The sequence below is a fragment of the Lycorma delicatula genome, chromosome 1 (assembly GCF_047948215.1).
Source record: "Lycorma delicatula isolate Av1 chromosome 1, ASM4794821v1, whole genome shotgun sequence".
In the NCBI taxonomy this organism is placed as follows: domain Eukaryota; kingdom Metazoa; phylum Arthropoda; class Insecta; order Hemiptera; family Fulgoridae; genus Lycorma; species Lycorma delicatula.
This window is the reverse complement of record NC_134455.1, coordinates 344396671-344414296: the sequence shown is the minus strand read 5'-3', so window position 1 is coordinate 344414296 and position 17626 is coordinate 344396671. Positions and strand designations below refer to the sequence as shown.

The 17626-nt window shown below is 44.8% G+C and overlaps 6 protein-coding genes across 6 annotated transcripts; 2 read left to right on the top strand and 4 right to left on the bottom strand.

The window, feature by feature from the left end:
* Nucleotides 1-1700: 1700 nt before the first annotated feature.
* On the bottom strand, nucleotides 1701-2649 carry LOC142334398 (histone H2B). The gene has a single exon (XM_075382377.1). It carries the CDS (start codon nucleotides 2556-2558, stop codon nucleotides 2187-2189), a length of 372 nt encoding a protein of 123 aa, XP_075238492.1. The 5' UTR covers nucleotides 2559-2649; the 3' UTR covers nucleotides 1701-2186.
* Nucleotides 2650-2953: 304 nt separating this feature from the next.
* LOC142334382 (histone H2A) lies at nucleotides 2954-3546 on the top strand. The gene has a single exon (XM_075382361.1). The coding sequence runs from the start codon at nucleotides 2993-2995 to the stop codon at nucleotides 3365-3367; it is 375 nt and encodes a 124-aa protein (XP_075238476.1). The 5' UTR covers nucleotides 2954-2992; the 3' UTR covers nucleotides 3368-3546.
* A 580-nt stretch (nucleotides 3547-4126) lies between these two features.
* On the bottom strand, nucleotides 4127-4774 carry LOC142334409 (histone H4). The gene has a single exon (XM_075382388.1). The coding sequence runs from the start codon at nucleotides 4650-4652 to the stop codon at nucleotides 4341-4343; it is 312 nt and encodes a 103-aa protein (XP_075238503.1). The 5' UTR covers nucleotides 4653-4774; the 3' UTR covers nucleotides 4127-4340.
* A 107-nt stretch (nucleotides 4775-4881) lies between these two features.
* Nucleotides 4882-5457, top strand: LOC142318395 (histone H3). Its single transcript, XM_075354978.1, has one exon. It carries the CDS (start codon nucleotides 4955-4957, stop codon nucleotides 5363-5365), a length of 411 nt encoding a protein of 136 aa, XP_075211093.1. The 5' UTR covers nucleotides 4882-4954; the 3' UTR covers nucleotides 5366-5457.
* Nucleotides 5458-6492: 1035 nt separating this feature from the next.
* LOC142334371 (histone H1-like) lies at nucleotides 6493-7226 on the bottom strand. The gene has a single exon (XM_075382350.1). It carries the CDS (start codon nucleotides 7153-7155, stop codon nucleotides 6556-6558), a length of 600 nt encoding a protein of 199 aa, XP_075238465.1. The 5' UTR covers nucleotides 7156-7226; the 3' UTR covers nucleotides 6493-6555.
* Nucleotides 7227-14509: 7283 nt separating this feature from the next.
* Nucleotides 14510-15458, bottom strand: LOC142334396 (histone H2B). The gene has a single exon (XM_075382376.1). The coding sequence runs from the start codon at nucleotides 15365-15367 to the stop codon at nucleotides 14996-14998; it is 372 nt and encodes a 123-aa protein (XP_075238491.1). The 5' UTR covers nucleotides 15368-15458; the 3' UTR covers nucleotides 14510-14995.
* Nucleotides 15459-17626: the final 2168 nt, after the last annotated feature.

Genomic DNA, 17626 nt, shown 5'->3' with positions numbered 1-17626 from the left:
ATATACATCTATCTATCTATCTATCTATCTATCTATCTATCTATCTATCTATCTATCTATCTATCTATCTATCTATCTATCTATCTATCTATCTATCTGATTTCATTTGTTCCGATACTCGGAGATTTCGCCGTTGCATGGAGTATAAAATCATAAAATGTAATTTAATAAGAAAAAAAGTAAATAATAAGAAGACCGCCCCTACCTACCGCAGGCATTCACTCACTCGGTCGTTCTTTCTCACTCACTCACTCACTCACTCACTCACTCTCTCTCTCTCTCTCTCTCTCTCTCTCTCTCTCTCTCTCTCTCTCTCTCTCTCTCTCTCTAAGGCTAAATAATATGTCTCATGTTGGGTTGTATTGTAACGTGGTTGTTGTACCCTGAAAATCTCATCTAATTATCTTTAGCGGTGTTGTGGAAACGTTTTCTTATATCCTGGAAAGAAAAAATGAAAATTATTTATTGAAATACTATATCACATTAGGATAAATTTTTATAACCTTTTTTTTTGTTGGTTGATATTTATTAGATTTTCCTAAATCTAATTATGCATACAGCGCCTTCATCGCTTTCACCATAATTAAACCGGGTTCTCTGCGACATAAACAAGACGGTTGTGAAATGAAAGCGGTTAATGGTATATTTCAATTATATATATATATCACGCAAATTAACGCCATTTATTGTGAAATGTGTTAAAAATATTAACGCTGAAAAAAAAAAAAAAAGAAGAAGAAACGACGTGATGACAACAAAGTTGTTTTTATTCACTTTCTCCTAGCATTGGTTGGTTATTCTTGAATATTGGAGAAAGATAGTATATTAAAAAATCTTACAAAATAAAAAACTCCATTTTATAATATAAATTCTGGTCGGTTGAATTTTTTTTTTTTTGTTTAATTTACCCAAAGGAAATTATGTGCCCCACCACATGCAGATATTGACCCCAAACCCCTTTACCAACCAGCGAATTGCCCCATCCACGCGAGTCTATGCCAGGTTTCATGGAAAGTAAATAAAATGAAAACTTAGCGGAACATTTATGGTCACTTCTATTATACGAGCACTTAAATTGAATTTATTTGATAAATAGATCAATTTGTATGTAATTAAAGTTATTTTTTACGATTTTTTTTGTTTTTGTTTTACACATCAGTAATCAATCTCTCTTTTAATGTACAAGTTCAGGAAATCGATTAATCTAAATTCAGGAAAGCAGTCTAATTATTAGAAAATCAGCTATGCTTTGCCGTTATGTAAGTAACGGCTTGCAAAACACAAAAAAAAAAAAAAATGAAACAGTATTATGATGAAGATGAGTAGCAGTAGTAGTAGTAGTAGTAGTAGTAGTAGTAGTAGTAGTAGTAGTAGTAGTAGCAGTAGTAGTAGTAGTAGTAGGCGGTGAAGAAAGAAGAAGAAGAGGAGGAGGAGGAGGAGGAGGAGCAGTAGTAGTTAGTTGGATTTTGAAAAGTAACCGGAATCTATCATCCCGTTTGTTAGTGTGTATTTTGTGCAATGGCGCGCACGCGCTACCACTCACTCGACAACCGCCCCTACCTCAAGGTCATTCCCTGTGTGTGTGTGTGTGATGGGTAAGTAATAATAATATGTCAAGTGAAATGATTTTCTGGTTTGCGGCGGTTTTTTTTTTCGCGGATAGCGGGCGGTGGGGGGTGTTTGAGTTGTTGGTGCGGTATAATGCCTGCCGATATCAACATTTTTTTCCAGATAGCTCAGTATACATGCAATTTCTTCATTTTGAGTCAACAACTGCAACGTAGGCCGGCGCCAGAAAATAAATTTTTTTCGCAAATTATAATTGAGGTTAAAAACATTATTTGTTGCGTTCTTTGCTTTGGGCAAGATGTGTGAATTTCCCTCCCCCCCCTGAAACCATGGTAACGAAGCGTTTTAATTACACTTACACATTTGTTCATTTTTTTTTTTTTACCTTAAAGGAAAACTGCAATAGTAAGGTAAGGAAAATGTTTTTTCTTTTTCTATTTACATATCTCGTGTTACGGAGTACATACATTTTATTATTTATGTACATAAAAAAGCAATTTATATGCCTGTACAATAAGCAAAGAACCAAAATGTTTTTAACCTCAATTATAATGTGGTGGCCCTTAAAAGGGCCGTTTATATTTAGTACATGGCCTATTGTAACCAGCTCCATCCGCTTACTTAGAGCTCGTGTATTTGGTTACGGCCTTGGTGCCTTCGCTGACAGCGTGTTTGGCCAATTCACCGGGCAACAGAAGCCGTACGGCGGTCTGGATCTCCCTGCTGGTGATTGTGGACCGCTTGTTGTAGTGGGCGAGCCTGGAAGCCTCGGCCGCGATGCGCTCGAATATATCGTTAACGAAGCTGTTCATGATGCTCATCGCCTTAGAGGAGATGCCGGTGTCAGGATGGACCTGCTTCAACACTTTGTAGATGTACACCGCGTAGCTTTCCTTCCTCTTGCGTTTCTTTTTCTTGTCTCCCTTGGCGATGTTCTTTTGCGCCTTGCCGGCCTTCTTGGCCGCTTTACCGCTGGTCTTAGGTGGCATGATGCTTTGAATTTGGTGGAACGCAGGTACGGAAGGACCTATTTATGATAGAAATCGGTATTTTTGCTCCCAATAAGACCGGCCCGTCGAAAAGAAATTCCCTTTTCCCACGAATGACGAGGCTGCAAACAACGTATGGCAACTTGCCGACCAATCGTGTGGCCTTCATTAAAGTTTATATATAAACTTGGCGGACCGTATAGGAAACGCCAAAATTGCGGATACCGTTAACTTTTAAGGTGCCCCGACCAATGGCGGTCGAGGAACCGAAACAGCTGGCTGAACTGACCAATCGAAAGGTTTCGCCGCGACGACGGCAACGGTGAGCCCAATAGTGGTCGGTGCTTGAAACCGTAAATAGAGTCAGACCGACGGCCGTCGGGTCATTCCTTCGTGTTTGTTCATTCCAAGTTCACAGCAGCAGCAGCCAAACGATGTCAGGTCGCGGAAAGGGTGGTAAAGTGAAGGGAAAGGCAAAGTCGCGGTCTTCCCGCGCCGGTCTTCAATTCCCGGTGGGCAGAATCCACCGTCTTCTCAGGAAGGGCAACTACGCAGAACGTGTCGGAGCGGGCGCTCCGGTCTACCTGGCTGCCGTCATGGAATATTTGGCTGCGGAAGTATTGGAGTTGGCAGGAAACGCGGCCAGGGACAACAAGAAAACTCGTATCATCCCGAGGCACTTGCAGTTGGCCATCCGCAATGACGAGGAGTTAAACAAGCTTTTGTCCGGGGTCACCATCGCACAAGGTGGTGTCTTGCCGAACATTCAAGCCGTGCTTCTGCCGAAGAAGACCGAGAAGAAAGCTTAAGAAGCGCTCTAATCACCGGTCCGATACTTCACAAACAATCGTCAGACAAATTAAAACGGCCCTTTTAAGGGCCACCATGTTTGAAAAGGTTTAAAAAAAAAAGGCTTGTTGAACTGGCGTGCATAAATGATGATTAAATTCTTTTAAAGTAAAACAACACACAGTTGGGTGGATGTGGATACATACATATAAATAATACATACACATTTAAATTAATTTCCCCCCTACATACATAGTTAGTATAATAATAGAGGTTGTAAGGTAGGTCCTGGTGAGAACGTACTTTTTAACCGCTACGAACCTGTTGAGGTCCCAAACATATATATATATATATATATGCACGAATGCGGCATGCTATTTATTTTTAATCACCGTTCACACCGGCCGGTCCGTCCAAGGGAATGAATACAAAAAAAAAAAAAAAGAAGAAAATCAATCAATCATATTATATTGAATGGGAAGTTAACAACAACACATCGTACAGTATACTACTACTACTACTACTACTAACTAACTAAGAAGTTGTATTGCTTGTGTACCTTCCTTCTTCAATTTTCGTAAGCTCAACAACAAACACAAGTACAAAATGTAGTAGTTATTGTAAATTTCTCTCTCTTCCTTAGTAGTAAGTAGTGTTCTGACGACGATCCACATGGATATAAAAAACCTACACGCGGATTAATTCATTTTAAATCTTAAAAGTAAAAAAAAAAGTACACACACACACATCATCAATCATCATACATATATATACTTCTTTTTTTCTCTCTCTCTCTCTTTTGCTGCCAGTCAAACAAATATTTTATCTCACAGGTAAGGTAAAAGTAAATTGTATCATCAAATTAATTCTTCTTCTTAGTTGATGATGATTTACACATAAAGATAAGACTACTATTTTATTAACCTCTTGGTTGGTGGGTGGCCCTTAAAAGGGCCGTTTTAATATTCGTAGACCAGCGGGAACGGTGACCGCTTAACCGCCGAAGCCGTACAGAGTTCTGCCTTGCCTCTTCAGCGCGTACACCACGTCCATGGCGGTTACAGTTTTCCTCTTTGCGTGTTCGGTGTAAGTGACTGCGTCTCTGATTACGTTCTCGAGGAACACTTTAAGTACTCCTCTGGTCTCTTCGTATATGAGACCTGAGATACGTTTCACACCGCCGCGGCGGGCCAGACGCCTGATGGCCGGCTTGGTGATGCCCTGGATGTTGTCTCGCAGGACCTTGCGGTGACGCTTGGCTCCGCCTTTGCCCAAACCTTTACCTCCTTTCCCGCGACCGGTCATAGCAGCAGCTTAACTTCAAATGACGAGCAAAAAACTTGTTTCTCAGCGAGCAGGTCAGTCGATCTGAAGCCGCCGTCCCGGTATCCCTCACTTTTATGCTCTCTTAAGGCCGCGTGATTGGGCAGTCGAGGCGGCCAATAGGAGCGGCCCATTTTGACCAATCACGTGAGACCGAGCCGGCAATAAATACCGGTCCCGTTTACTTTCTAGGGCATTGCTTTCTGTGCATCCGAACAGGAGGTCTTAACAGCGTGAATTTGTAAACCAGCAGCAGCACCGACTAGTTATTGCCGTCAGGAAAAATGGCCCGTACCAAGCAGACCGCCCGCAAATCCACCGGTGGCAAAGCTCCCAGGAAGCAGCTGGCGACCAAGGCGGCACGCAAGAGCGCCCCGGCCACCGGCGGCGTGAAGAAACCTCATCGCTACAGGCCTGGAACTGTCGCCCTCCGTGAGATCCGTAGATACCAGAAGAGCACGGAGCTACTCATACGCAAGCTGCCGTTCCAGCGGCTGGTACGTGAGATAGCGCAGGACTTCAAGACCGATCTCCGGTTCCAGAGTTCCGCCGTCATGGCTCTGCAGGAAGCCAGCGAGGCTTATCTGGTCGGGCTGTTTGAAGACACAAATCTGTGCGCCATCCACGCCAAACGTGTGACAATTATGCCGAAAGACATCCAGCTGGCTCGTCGTATTCGCGGAGAGAGAGCTTAATTTGAGGTGGCGTATACGTACGGTCCGCGCGCACTACTACCATCATATTCAAAATCTTTACAACGGCCCTTTTCAGGGCCACAATTTTTAATGCGAGGTTTTTTAAATGTTGTGGTTGGTTCTTTTTTTTTTTTTTTCGGCCGAAGAGAAAAGAAAAAAAAAAAAAACCACCAATGTTATTCTGTTTTCCATATATATAAAACTGCAAAGAAAAAATTATTCCAATATTCACAACCCAACACATATATATATATATATATAGTAGTAGATAGAGAGAGTATAGTAAAATAATGATAATTTTCTATCTTCACCGGGTTGGGGGTTGTTTTCTTCAATCAAAGAAGGAGGGCCTGGCTGGGCTGGACTTAGAGGTACAGACAGGGTTACTTTCGGTGGGAATTTGGGGGAAAAAAAACACAACCAACAACACCCCCTATATTATAATAAGTTCTTTATTTTGTTTGTCATAATTTCATATATATATAATATACATATATTTCTTGCTGTTTGTTGTTTTATTTAACCACCCACCGAGTTCAGAGGCAATTGCCACCATATATATATGACGGACGATGAGAAAGAAGGAGGAGTTAGCGTGGCGGGAGGGAGGGAGGGAAGGTTAGAGAGAGAGAGAGAGAGAGAGAGATTGATGTGTGTGAAAATTACCGGGATTCGAAGCTCCCGTGTATGAAAAAAAAAAAGGGGGCCGAGAGCCGCCGCCTACACACATATAATATATGGCGGCATACATAATATATATGCCGCCGGCCCGGCATACGGATTTTATGGGAGAGATGAAAATATTTGTGTATGTGTATAATAACACAAAACAAAATAATACAAGATCGACCCGTTTGTGCGGGGGGGTGTAATTTACTAATAAATAAAAATATAAAAGTTCCAAAAAAAAAATCTCTCCTGTATAATTATAAATAATGCCTATCCGGGGGGGGAGAGAGATATACTATACTACGGACGGTCCACACGTTCCGTCCGTGTGATAATTTAATGACGGACAGAGAGGGGATCTTTGTCCGCCCCACTTTTCTTTGGCTCGGCACAGCACCGAAACATGATGAGGCAAAATATTATTTTTACACGTATAACGAAAAAACCTCATACGTTGGTGGCGGCCCTGAAAAGGGCCATTTGTTAATAATTTACGTACAGTAAAATAATAATTTTACTGTTTACTTCTTCTTTCCAGCGGCTGCTTTCTTGGGCGACTTTGGTTTCTTCACTGCTGCCTTCTTCGGCTTCGGAGACTTTGGTTTCTTGGTCGGCGGCTTGGACACCTTTTTCGCCTTCGATGGAGACTTCGGTTTCGGGGCGGCCGCCTTCTTCGCAGAAGCGCTCTTCGGTTTGCTGGCTGCTGCGGCTTTCTTCGGTTTCGGCTTCGGAGCGGACGGTTTCTTAGCCGGGGCGGCTTTGCCTTCGCCCTTCACTGATATCTTGAAAGAGCCGGACGCTCCTTTACCTTTCGGCTGCGTGAGGGCGCCTGCCGCGACCGCCGTTTTCAGATATTTCTTGATGAACGGGGCCAACTTTTCGGCGTCTACCTTGTAGTTGGCTGCTATGTACTTCTTTATCGCCTGCAGAGAAGATCCGCCGCGCTCTTTGAGACCGGCGATCGCCGCGTTGACCATATCGGCTGTCGGCGGGTGCGCCGGCTTAGACCTCGGCTTCTTCGAACCGCCTGCTTTGGATGCCGCCTTTTTCCCTGGAGCTGCCTTGGCCGGAGTTGTCGCTGTGGCGACGGGAGCTGAAGCTGTAGCGGTGCTGTCTGACATGATGATGATGATGATGCTGCTGCTGTTGCTGTTGTGCGGATCGGATGATAACGCTGGTATGAAACGGTATATATCCCGTAAACCTAAAGCCAATGGAATGGAATGGAATGCAAAGTTGGCAGGAGTCTATTACTCCCTACTTTATCGCAGAGCCTGGACAGAGTCCCTTGCTGCTGGATCTTTCTAATCGGGCTTGTTTTTAAAAGGGTCACTTTTAGTCTCGGTTCTTATTTTTCAATTTTGTATATTATTATTATAGTGAATTTAAGACGGATTTAATTGCATTCCAATTCCGTTGTTATACCAGCGTTACCGAACCCATTTTATGGGCCGACCGCGGAAGGCTAGGCTTATAAAGCCTGTCCTCCCGACGTAATTCCCCTTCAGACCGTCCACTGAAGTCCTTTCGGTGCTAACTCTTTAATAGGCTAGCAGGAATACGCCACAACGGGGCACTATCTGTGAGGAGGGAGCAATGCGTCCCCTTTTCCGGAGGAGTCGCAATTGCTGGGTTATTTGGTCTGATTGTAAGTTTGAATTAGGAGAGGTTGTTAAGAAGCTCTTCATCCGCTTCTGGTATGGCTGCCCTTCAGGACGCATCTCTGCTGGGCTCTGTTCCGGACTCCAGTCCGTGATGTTGAGACGAGTGGCTGGTCTTCCTTCTTCTTCATCTTCTCCCTCTTCTTCTCCCGAAGACCTCTTCTTTCTTCTTTGGCCTGCACTTTCCAAGAATTGGTAGTAACCGAAGTTACATACCGTTAACCTTGTAATTCCCGAAGCCCCGAAGGGCTGAACGGGGGAAAGTGCAGGTTTCTTCGCTCTTCTGTGCTGTCAGTGGCTGCTGGGCAGGTCGCTGCTGGGCAGGTGGCTGCTGGGCAGGTGGCTGCTGGGCAGGTGGCTGCTGGGCCGGTGTGGCTGCTGGGCAGGTGGCTGCTGGGCTTGCGACTGCTGGGCTGATGGCTGCTGGGCTCGTTCCCTCTTTCTTCTTTCTTGAAAGGAAAGGAAGGTAATAGGGAACTTACAAATGCTGATACCTATTCGCGATCGCGGTTTTGGGGCGGCGATTTTTGTGGAAGAAGTAAACAGTAATTATTCACTCCACGTAATTATTAACCTTCAGACACACGTGTGTCTGAGAAGGGGTTGGGGGGACCGCGTGGCCGCAGTGAAGAAACCATTTGTTTAGTGGTGGCTGTTGGTATCTGCAACAGAAGAAACAGAACACACACACGGAAAAAAAAAAAAAAAAAAAAAAAAAAAAAAAAAAAAAAAAAAAAAAAAAAAAAAAAAATTCTTAATTATAACTTTCTTTCGGCTGGCGGGATGAGACGGCACGTCGAGTCGTTCCACATCCACGTTTCTCCCGTTTCTGAAACAAGAGAAACAGAACAAAACACGCAAAAAAAAAAAAAAAAAAAATTTTTTTAAATTTAGACCGCGTTTTTGTTGTATGCGCGACTTACCGTATTTGAAGTCTTCAAATTATATAACTCGCGAAAAACTAATCACTCGCGACCCCGGAAACGCGTCTGACGCACTATTCCGTTTATGGCTCATGCGATATGGAGGCCCCTAAGCCTGGTTTGTCGATTTTCGGCTACCGCACCGCACCATCACGGTGGTTCGTCCAGTACGGCGTGAGGCCGCTTCCTTACACCTGTCGGAGTTGGGTCCTCTCTGCAGATGTCCCGAAGATGACTGTGTTCGGACACAGCCGCTCTCCCGAACAGTCTGCGCGCCTGCGCCACCCCCACCTCGGACACGGATTGAAATCTCGCATCAGATCGGAGAGTGGCGTTCCTGACGAACCACGGAGCTCCAAAGATCGTCCGCAACGCTATGTTTTGGACGGCCTCGATCTTCTTTTGAAGCGAGGAGCTCAACACTGCCCCCCATGCCGGGTAAGCATATGTTAGAATCGGCAGTACGTACAGCCGAAAAATGAGCAGCTTAGTTGCCAGTGGGTACGGGCTGGCACTGTTCAGCACTGGGTATAGCGAGGCTCTGGCGGCCTTAGCCCTTCGGGTCGCATAATTGACATGCTCGTCGAAGGTAAGCCGCCTGTCCAACACCACCCCCAGGTACTTAACTGTTTTCTCAAAAGGGATTTTCTCCCCTGAGATTTCCAGCTCTCTGGTCGGTTTTCGTGTCTTGCATGTGAACATCACGGCCACCGATTTTTCACCGTTGACCCTGATTCTCCACATGTCGAGCCACGGTTCCACTAAGTCCAGCTGCCTTTGGAGCCTCCGGACCGCGTAATCCACATTTGCGGATTCGTAGAAATATGCCGTGTCGTCTGCGTAAAGGGCCGTTTTGACCCCTTCCGACAGCGGCATATCGTTCACGTACAAAGTGTACATGAACGGGGAAAGTACTGCTCCTTGGGGAACCCCAGCGGCTATTTCTCTGGTAGAGGAAATCGTTTCCCCTACGCGCACGACAAAATGTCGGTCTAGTAGATATGACCGCATCAGTCTGACATAGCGGTACGGGATCGCCGATCGCGCTAGCTTATAAAGCAGCCCGCTATGCCAAACTTTGTCAAAGGCCTTGGCCACATCCAGAAAAACGGCTGCAGTCACCCGTTTCCTGTTCAGGCCTCCGACAAGGTCATCTATTATTTTTACCAGTTGGAGGGTAGTTGAGTGACCCTCCCTGAACCCAAATTGCTCGGGCCGCACTTCTCCCTCCATGTATCGCCTCAGTTTTTCGAGAAAAATCCTCTCGAACAACTTAGACAATACCGGTAACAGGGAGATTGGCCTATAATTCCGTGGGAAAAGTAAACTTTTCCCCGGTTTGGGTAAACATACGACTTTGGCCGTTTTCCAACAATTCGGGAAATATCCAACGTACAAAATGGACGTGAATATCACCGAAATTGCCGTAATCACGGAGGCCGGTATGTTCCGGAATGCACGGGCGCTGATCCCGTCGACACCCGGGGCCTTGTCGGGGCTTGTGGCCTTAATGGCTGCGGAAACTTCCGCTTCAGTGACTTGGTCAATCTCTAGAGGGGCGTCCTCCACCTGTGAGAAATAATCTACAAGAAAGGATTCCACCTCGGTTGTGTGCTCGTCGTTCGGGGAGGGAGGGGGGTTTGGAGTGAACTGCTCCTCCAAGGTATCGGCGAATACCTCGGCCCTCTCCGCCTCCGAGTATGCAAGAAAACCTCGCTGCCCCACAACCGGATGGCGAGGCTTCTTCCCTTCTCGCAGTCTCCTGTTCAACCTGAACACCGAGGAGATGTCGTCAGAGACCGAGGCGAGGTATTCGTTCCACGAATCCTCTCGATGGCTTTTTAGCAGTTGTTTTACCCTGTCCGTTTGATTATAAAAGGCCCGCTTATCAGCGGGGGACAGGGTGATTCGATATCTCCTCCTCAATCGTCGTTTCTCCGTTATGGCTTCGGAGATATGAGGAGGGAGGTCGTTTCGAACAACTGCTCGAGTCTTGGCCGATGAGCTGCCTGCCAGGGCCTCGGTCATTGACGACGTGACGCGCCCGACAGTGTCGTCGATTTCCTCCGGGGTGTTCAGGAGCTCAGGATTTACCGGCCTGTACTCCCGCTGGAGGGTTTCGTAGAACCTTTTCCAGTTAACTGACCTTCGGGGTATAGGCGGGGGATCTCGGCCACCCCCTGCCTGACCTAGTTCCAACAGGACAGGGGAATGGTCCGAGCTGAGGTCTTCTATCGTTTCAATCATGAATGGGAGAGTACCCCCCTTCATGACTGCGATATCCAGCACGTCAGGCCTAGATCTGCCTGAGCGATGCACGAACGTGGGCACCTCAGGGCCTACGACGACCAAGCGGCGGGCTCTCGCCCTTTCGTACAGCAATCTGCCATTTGGATTTGTCAGATTGCTGTTCCATGACACGTGTTTGGCATTGAGGTCGCCCATGAGTATCATGGGCCCATCCCAATTTTCCAGCACGGCATCCAGATCTGCGCCGGTTACCGCGTCGTTCGGCTTGCTATAAGCCGAAACCAGCCGATACACCGTGCCCAGATGCTCCACATGCACACACGTTTGCTCCATCACGTTTGTATGAAGAACAACGCGCGTATGCATGTGGCGTCTGTGGACTAAAACCGCAGTTCCTCCAGAGGAGTGAGATCCGGGTCGAACTGGCCTATCCGTCCTATATGTAAAATAGTTCCGAAGGGTCAGTTGCTTGTTTGGGTTCAAGCACGTCTCAGACAACAGTATCACGTCTATCAGTAGATCCTCGGCCAGACGGCATAGTTCCTCCTTCCGGCCTACTACTGAGCCTAAAGCCAATGGAAAATTATTACTATATACGTTAGTTTGGCGGACTTTAAAGGGAGCAGCGACTTTGGCTGCTAGCACGTCACCCCGGCCATCACTGAATCGTGCTTACACCGTTCGTTCGGCGCGCGTTTTCTCCTTTAACTTGCGATCTTTATCGACGTACACGGTTCGGTTTCGTAAACGACATTCCGGGCTGCAGTAGTGACGAGCTAAACGTTAGATTTCAGCCCGTACGGGAGCTTAAATGGTACCGAAATCCCGGACACATCCCGAACCGGCGTGGTCGCACCGCCGTAAAACCGTTTAAAAATCGTAAATACCGGTGGCAATATTTGTATATAGCACCCGCGTCCAAGTTAAACATCCCGTTGTTTCTTTCGATTCGTTTTTGCGACGATACGTGTGCGAATTCAATCTTTTTGCGATGTATATGTCCGAGCGTCAAAGTACGACGGTTAGACAACATCCCCATCACTGTTTTCATACACAGTAATAGTTTTCATCGGATTCTATGCGATTATTATTAATCTGACGGATATAAACTAATGACGGTCGTACGGTAACTTTCAGTTTTTCTATAACATCAACCGTTGGGGGAAAATAAGAGTGGGATAAAAATAAAGTAGCTCGAATTATACGTACGCTTTGCGTTAGCCTGAAGTGAAGAGAGAGACTCCTGCCGGCCGACCCGTTTGCACAACGCGCGATATGCAAGCATACGATTGTAGACGTGTAGACGTTTGGACGTGTTTGACGTTAACAGGAGCGCTGGAAAGAAAAACAAAAAAGATATAAATCCAAATTAAAAAAAAAAAAAAAACAAAACAAAAAACGTACATACAACAATTCTGCATAAATACAAAACATATAACCGGTGGTTTCTGCCCCACTCGGTATATATATATATATATATATATATATATATATATGTCACATACACACGTACATGCGCAGGCTTACGGGCACAGGTTAATGGCTTAATGTCTTACGAATAAAAAGCGTCGGGGAGGGAAAGAAAAGAAAAAAAAAACCAAAAAAAAATTCGGGCCGCCTCTCTTAACCGACCGGACGCGAATCACTTTTGCATTAAGTTTGTGTTTTCTTTTTTTCGCTGTCCGCGTACATTTAATACACGTTTAATTAAAGATCGGTCGGTCGCGCGGTTTTCGTTCACGTTAACAAGAGTTAAGTGTACCCGGACCCCTTCCGTACGGTAATTTTAAGGTACATTCACTTCAGGTTGTATACGTATAACTACGCCGCCACCAAGTACATTTGGAAAAATGCGACCGAAGATCCGAATTTCATTGAAATAGCCGTTGAAATTTTATTTATTATTATTATTATTTATTTTTTTTGTCTTTTTATATATACATCTATCTATCTATCTATCTATCTATCTATCTATCTATCTATCTATCTATCTATCTATCTATCTATCTATCTATCTATCTATCTATCTATCTGATTTCATTTGTTCCGATACTCGGAGATTTCGCCGTTGCATGGAGTATAAAATCATAAAATGTAATTTAATAAGAAAAAAAGTAAATAATAAGAAGACCGCCCCTACCTACCGCAGGCATTCACTCACTCGGTCGTTCTTTCTCACTCACTCACTCACTCACTCACTCACTCTCTCTCTCTCTCTCTCTCTCTCTCTCTCTCTCTCTCTCTCTCTCTCTCTCTCTCTCTCTCTCTCTAAGGCTAAATAATATGTCTCATGTTGGGTTGTATTGTAACGTGGTTGTTGTACCCTGAAAATCTCATCTAATTATCTTTAGCGGTGTTGTGGAAACGTTTTCTTATATCCTGGAAAGAAAAAATGAAAATTATTTATTGAAATACTATATCACATTAGGATAAATTTTTATAACCTTTTTTTTTGTTGGTTGATATTTATTAGATTTTCCTAAATCTAATTATGCATACAGCGCCTTCATCGCTTTCACCATAATTAAACCGGGTTCTCTGCGACATAAACAAGACGGTTGTGAAATGAAAGCGGTTAATGGTATATTTCAATTATATATATATATCACGCAAATTAACGCCATTTATTGTGAAATGTGTTAAAAATATTAACGCTGAAAAAAAAAAAAAAAGAAGAAGAAACGACGTGATGACAACAAAGTTGTTTTTATTCACTTTCTCCTAGCATTGGTTGGTTATTCTTGAATATTGGAGAAAGATAGTATATTAAAAAATCTTACAAAATAAAAAACTCCATTTTATAATATAAATTCTGGTCGGTTGAATTTTTTTTTTTTTGTTTAATTTACCCAAAGGAAATTATGTGCCCCACCACATGCAGATATTGACCCCAAACCCCTTTACCAACCAGCGAATTGCCCCATCCACGCGAGTCTATGCCAGGTTTCATGGAAAGTAAATAAAATGAAAACTTAGCGGAACATTTATGGTCACTTCTATTATACGAGCACTTAAATTGAATTTATTTGATAAATAGATCAATTTGTATGTAATTAAAGTTATTTTTTACGATTTTTTTTGTTTTTGTTTTACACATCAGTAATCAATCTCTCTTTTAATGTACAAGTTCAGGAAATCGATTAATCTAAATTCAGGAAAGCAGTCTAATTATTAGAAAATCAGCTATGCTTTGCCGTTATGTAAGTAACGGCTTGCAAAACACAAAAAAAAAAAAAAATGAAACAGTATTATGATGAAGATGAGTAGCAGTAGTAGTAGTAGTAGTAGTAGTAGTAGTAGTAGTAGTAGTAGTAGTAGTAGCAGTAGTAGTAGTAGTAGTAGGCGGTGAAGAAAGAAGAAGAAGAGGAGGAGGAGGAGGAGGAGGAGCAGTAGTAGTTAGTTGGATTTTGAAAAGTAACCGGAATCTATCATCCCGTTTGTTAGTGTGTATTTTGTGCAATGGCGCGCACGCGCTACCACTCACTCGACAACCGCCCCTACCTCAAGGTCATTCCCTGTGTGTGTGTGTGTGATGGGTAAGTAATAATAATATGTCAAGTGAAATGATTTTCTGGTTTGCGGCGGTTTTTTTTTTCGCGGATAGCGGGCGGTGGGGGGTGTTTGAGTTGTTGGTGCGGTATAATGCCTGCCGATATCAACATTTTTTTCCAGATAGCTCAGTATACATGCAATTTCTTCATTTTGAGTCAACAACTGCAACGTAGGCCGGCGCCAGAAAATAAATTTTTTTCGCAAATTATAATTGAGGTTAAAAACATTATTTGTTGCGTTCTTTGCTTTGGGCAAGATGTGTGAATTTCCCTCCCCCCCCTGAAACCATGGTAACGAAGCGTTTTAATTACACTTACACATTTGTTCATTTTTTTTTTTTTACCTTAAAGGAAAACTGCAATAGTAAGGTAAGGAAAATGTTTTTTCTTTTTCTATTTACATATCTCGTGTTACGGAGTACATACATTTTATTATTTATGTACATAAAAAAGCAATTTATATGCCTGTACAATAAGCAAAGAACCAAAATGTTTTTAACCTCAATTATAATGTGGTGGCCCTTAAAAGGGCCGTTTATATTTAGTACATGGCCTATTGTAACCAGCTCCATCCGCTTACTTAGAGCTCGTGTATTTGGTTACGGCCTTGGTGCCTTCGCTGACAGCGTGTTTGGCCAATTCACCGGGCAACAGAAGCCGTACGGCGGTCTGGATCTCCCTGCTGGTGATTGTGGACCGCTTGTTGTAGTGGGCGAGCCTGGAAGCCTCGGCCGCGATGCGCTCGAATATATCGTTAACGAAGCTGTTCATGATGCTCATCGCCTTAGAGGAGATGCCGGTGTCAGGATGGACCTGCTTCAACACTTTGTAGATGTACACCGCGTAGCTTTCCTTCCTCTTGCGTTTCTTTTTCTTGTCTCCCTTGGCGATGTTCTTTTGCGCCTTGCCGGCCTTCTTGGCCGCTTTACCGCTGGTCTTAGGTGGCATGATGCTTTGAATTTGGTGGAACGCAGGTACGGAAGGACCTATTTATGATAGAAATCGGTATTTTTGCTCCCAATAAGACCGGCCCGTCGAAAAGAAATTCCCTTTTCCCACGAATGACGAGGCTGCAAACAACGTATGGCAACTTGCCGACCAATCGTGGGAATGGAATGGAATGGAATGCAAAGTTGGCAGGAGTCTATTACTCCCTACTTTATCGCAGAGCCTGGACAGAGTCCCTTGCTGCTGGATCTTTCTAATCGGGCTTGTTTTTAAAAGGGTCACTTTTAGTCTCGGTTCTTATTTTTCAATTTTTGTATATTATTATTATAGTGAATTTAAGACGGATTTAATTGCATTCCAATTCCGTTGTTATACCAGCGTTACCGAACCCATTTTATGGGCCGACCGCGGAAGGCTAGGCTTATAAAGCCTGTCCTCCCGACGTAATTCCCCTTCAGACCGTCCACTGAAGTCCTTTCGGTGCTAACTCTTTAATAGGCTAGCAGGAATACGCCACAACGGGGCACTATCTGTGAGGAGGGAGCAATGCGTCCCCTTTTCCGGAGGAGTCGCAATTGCTGGGTTATTTGGTCTGATTGTAAGTTTTGAATTAGGAGAGGTTGTTAAGAAGCTCTTCATCCGCTTCTGGTATGGCTGCCCTTCAGGACGCATCTCTGCTGGGCTCTGTTCCGGACTCCAGTCCGTGATCTTGAGACGAGTGGCTGGTCTTCCTTCTTCTTCATCTTCTCCCTCTTCTTCTCCCGAAGACCTCTTCTTTCTTCTTTGGCCTGCACTTTCCAAGAATTGGTAGTAACCGAAGTTACATACCGTTAACCTTGTAATTCCCGAAGCCCCGAAGGGCTGAACGGGGGAAAGTGCAGGTTTCTTCGCTCTTCTGTGCTGTAAGTGGCTGCTGGGCAGGTCGCTGCTGGGCAGGTGGCTGCTGGGCAGGTGGCTGCTGGGCAGGTGGCTGCTGGGCAGGTGGCTGCTGGGCCGGTGGCTGCTGGGCAGGTGGCTGCTGGGCTTGCGACTGCTGGGCTGATGGCTGCTGGGCTCGTTCCCTCTTTCTTCTTTCTTGAAAGGAAAGGAAGGTAATAGGGAACTTACAAATGGTGATACCTATTCGCGATCGCGGTTTTGGGGCGGCGATTTTTGTGGAAGAAGTAAACAGTAATTATTCACTCCACGTAATTATTAACCTTCAGACACACGTGTGTCTGAGAAGGGGTTGGGGGGACCGCGTGGCCGCAGTGAAGAAACCATTCGTTTTGTGGTGGCTGTTGGTATCTGCAACAGAAGAAGCAGAACACACACACGAAAGAGAAAAAAAAAAAAAAAAAAAAAAAAAAAAAAAAAAAAAAAAAAAAAAAAAAAAAAAAAAATCTTAATTATAACTTTCTTTCGGCTGGCGGGATGAGACGGCACGTCGAGTCGTTCCACATCCACGTTTCTCCCGTTTCTGAAACAAGAGAAACAGAACAAAACACACGCGAAAAAAAAAAAAAAAAAAAAAAAAAAAAAATTAAATTTAGACCGCGTTTTTGTTGTATGCGCGAACTTACCGTATTTGAAGTCTTCAAATTATATAACTCGCGAAAAACTATTCACTCGCGACCCCGGAAACGCGTCTGACGCACTATTCCGTTTATGGCTCATGCGATATGGAGGCCCCTAAGCCTGGTTTGTCGATTTTCGGCTACCGCACCGCACCATCACGGTGGTTCGTCCAGTACGGCGTGAGGCCGCTTCCTTACACCTGTCGGAGTTGGGTCCTCTCTGCAGATGTCCCGAAGATGACTGTGTTCGGACACAGCCGCTCTCCCGAACAGTCTGCGCGCCTGCGCCACCCCCACCTCGGACACGGATTGAAATCTCGCATCAGATCGGAGAGTGGCGTTCCTGACGAACCACGGAGCTCCAAAGATCGTCCGCAACGCTATGTTTTGGACGGCCTCGATCTTCTTTTGAAGCGAGGAGCTCAACACTGCCCCCCATGCCGGGTAAGCATATGTCAGAATCGGCAGTACGTACAGCCGAAAAATGAGCAGCTTAGTTGCCAGTGGGTACGGGCTGGCACTGTTCAGCACTGGGTATAGCGAGGCTCTGGCGGCCTTAGCCCTTCGGGTCGCATAATTGACATGCTCGTCGAAGGTAAGCCGCCTGTCCAACACCACCCCCAGGTACTTAACTGTTTTCTCAAAAGGGATTTTCTCCCCTGAGATTTCCAGCTCTCTGGTCGGTTTTCGTGTCTTGCATGTG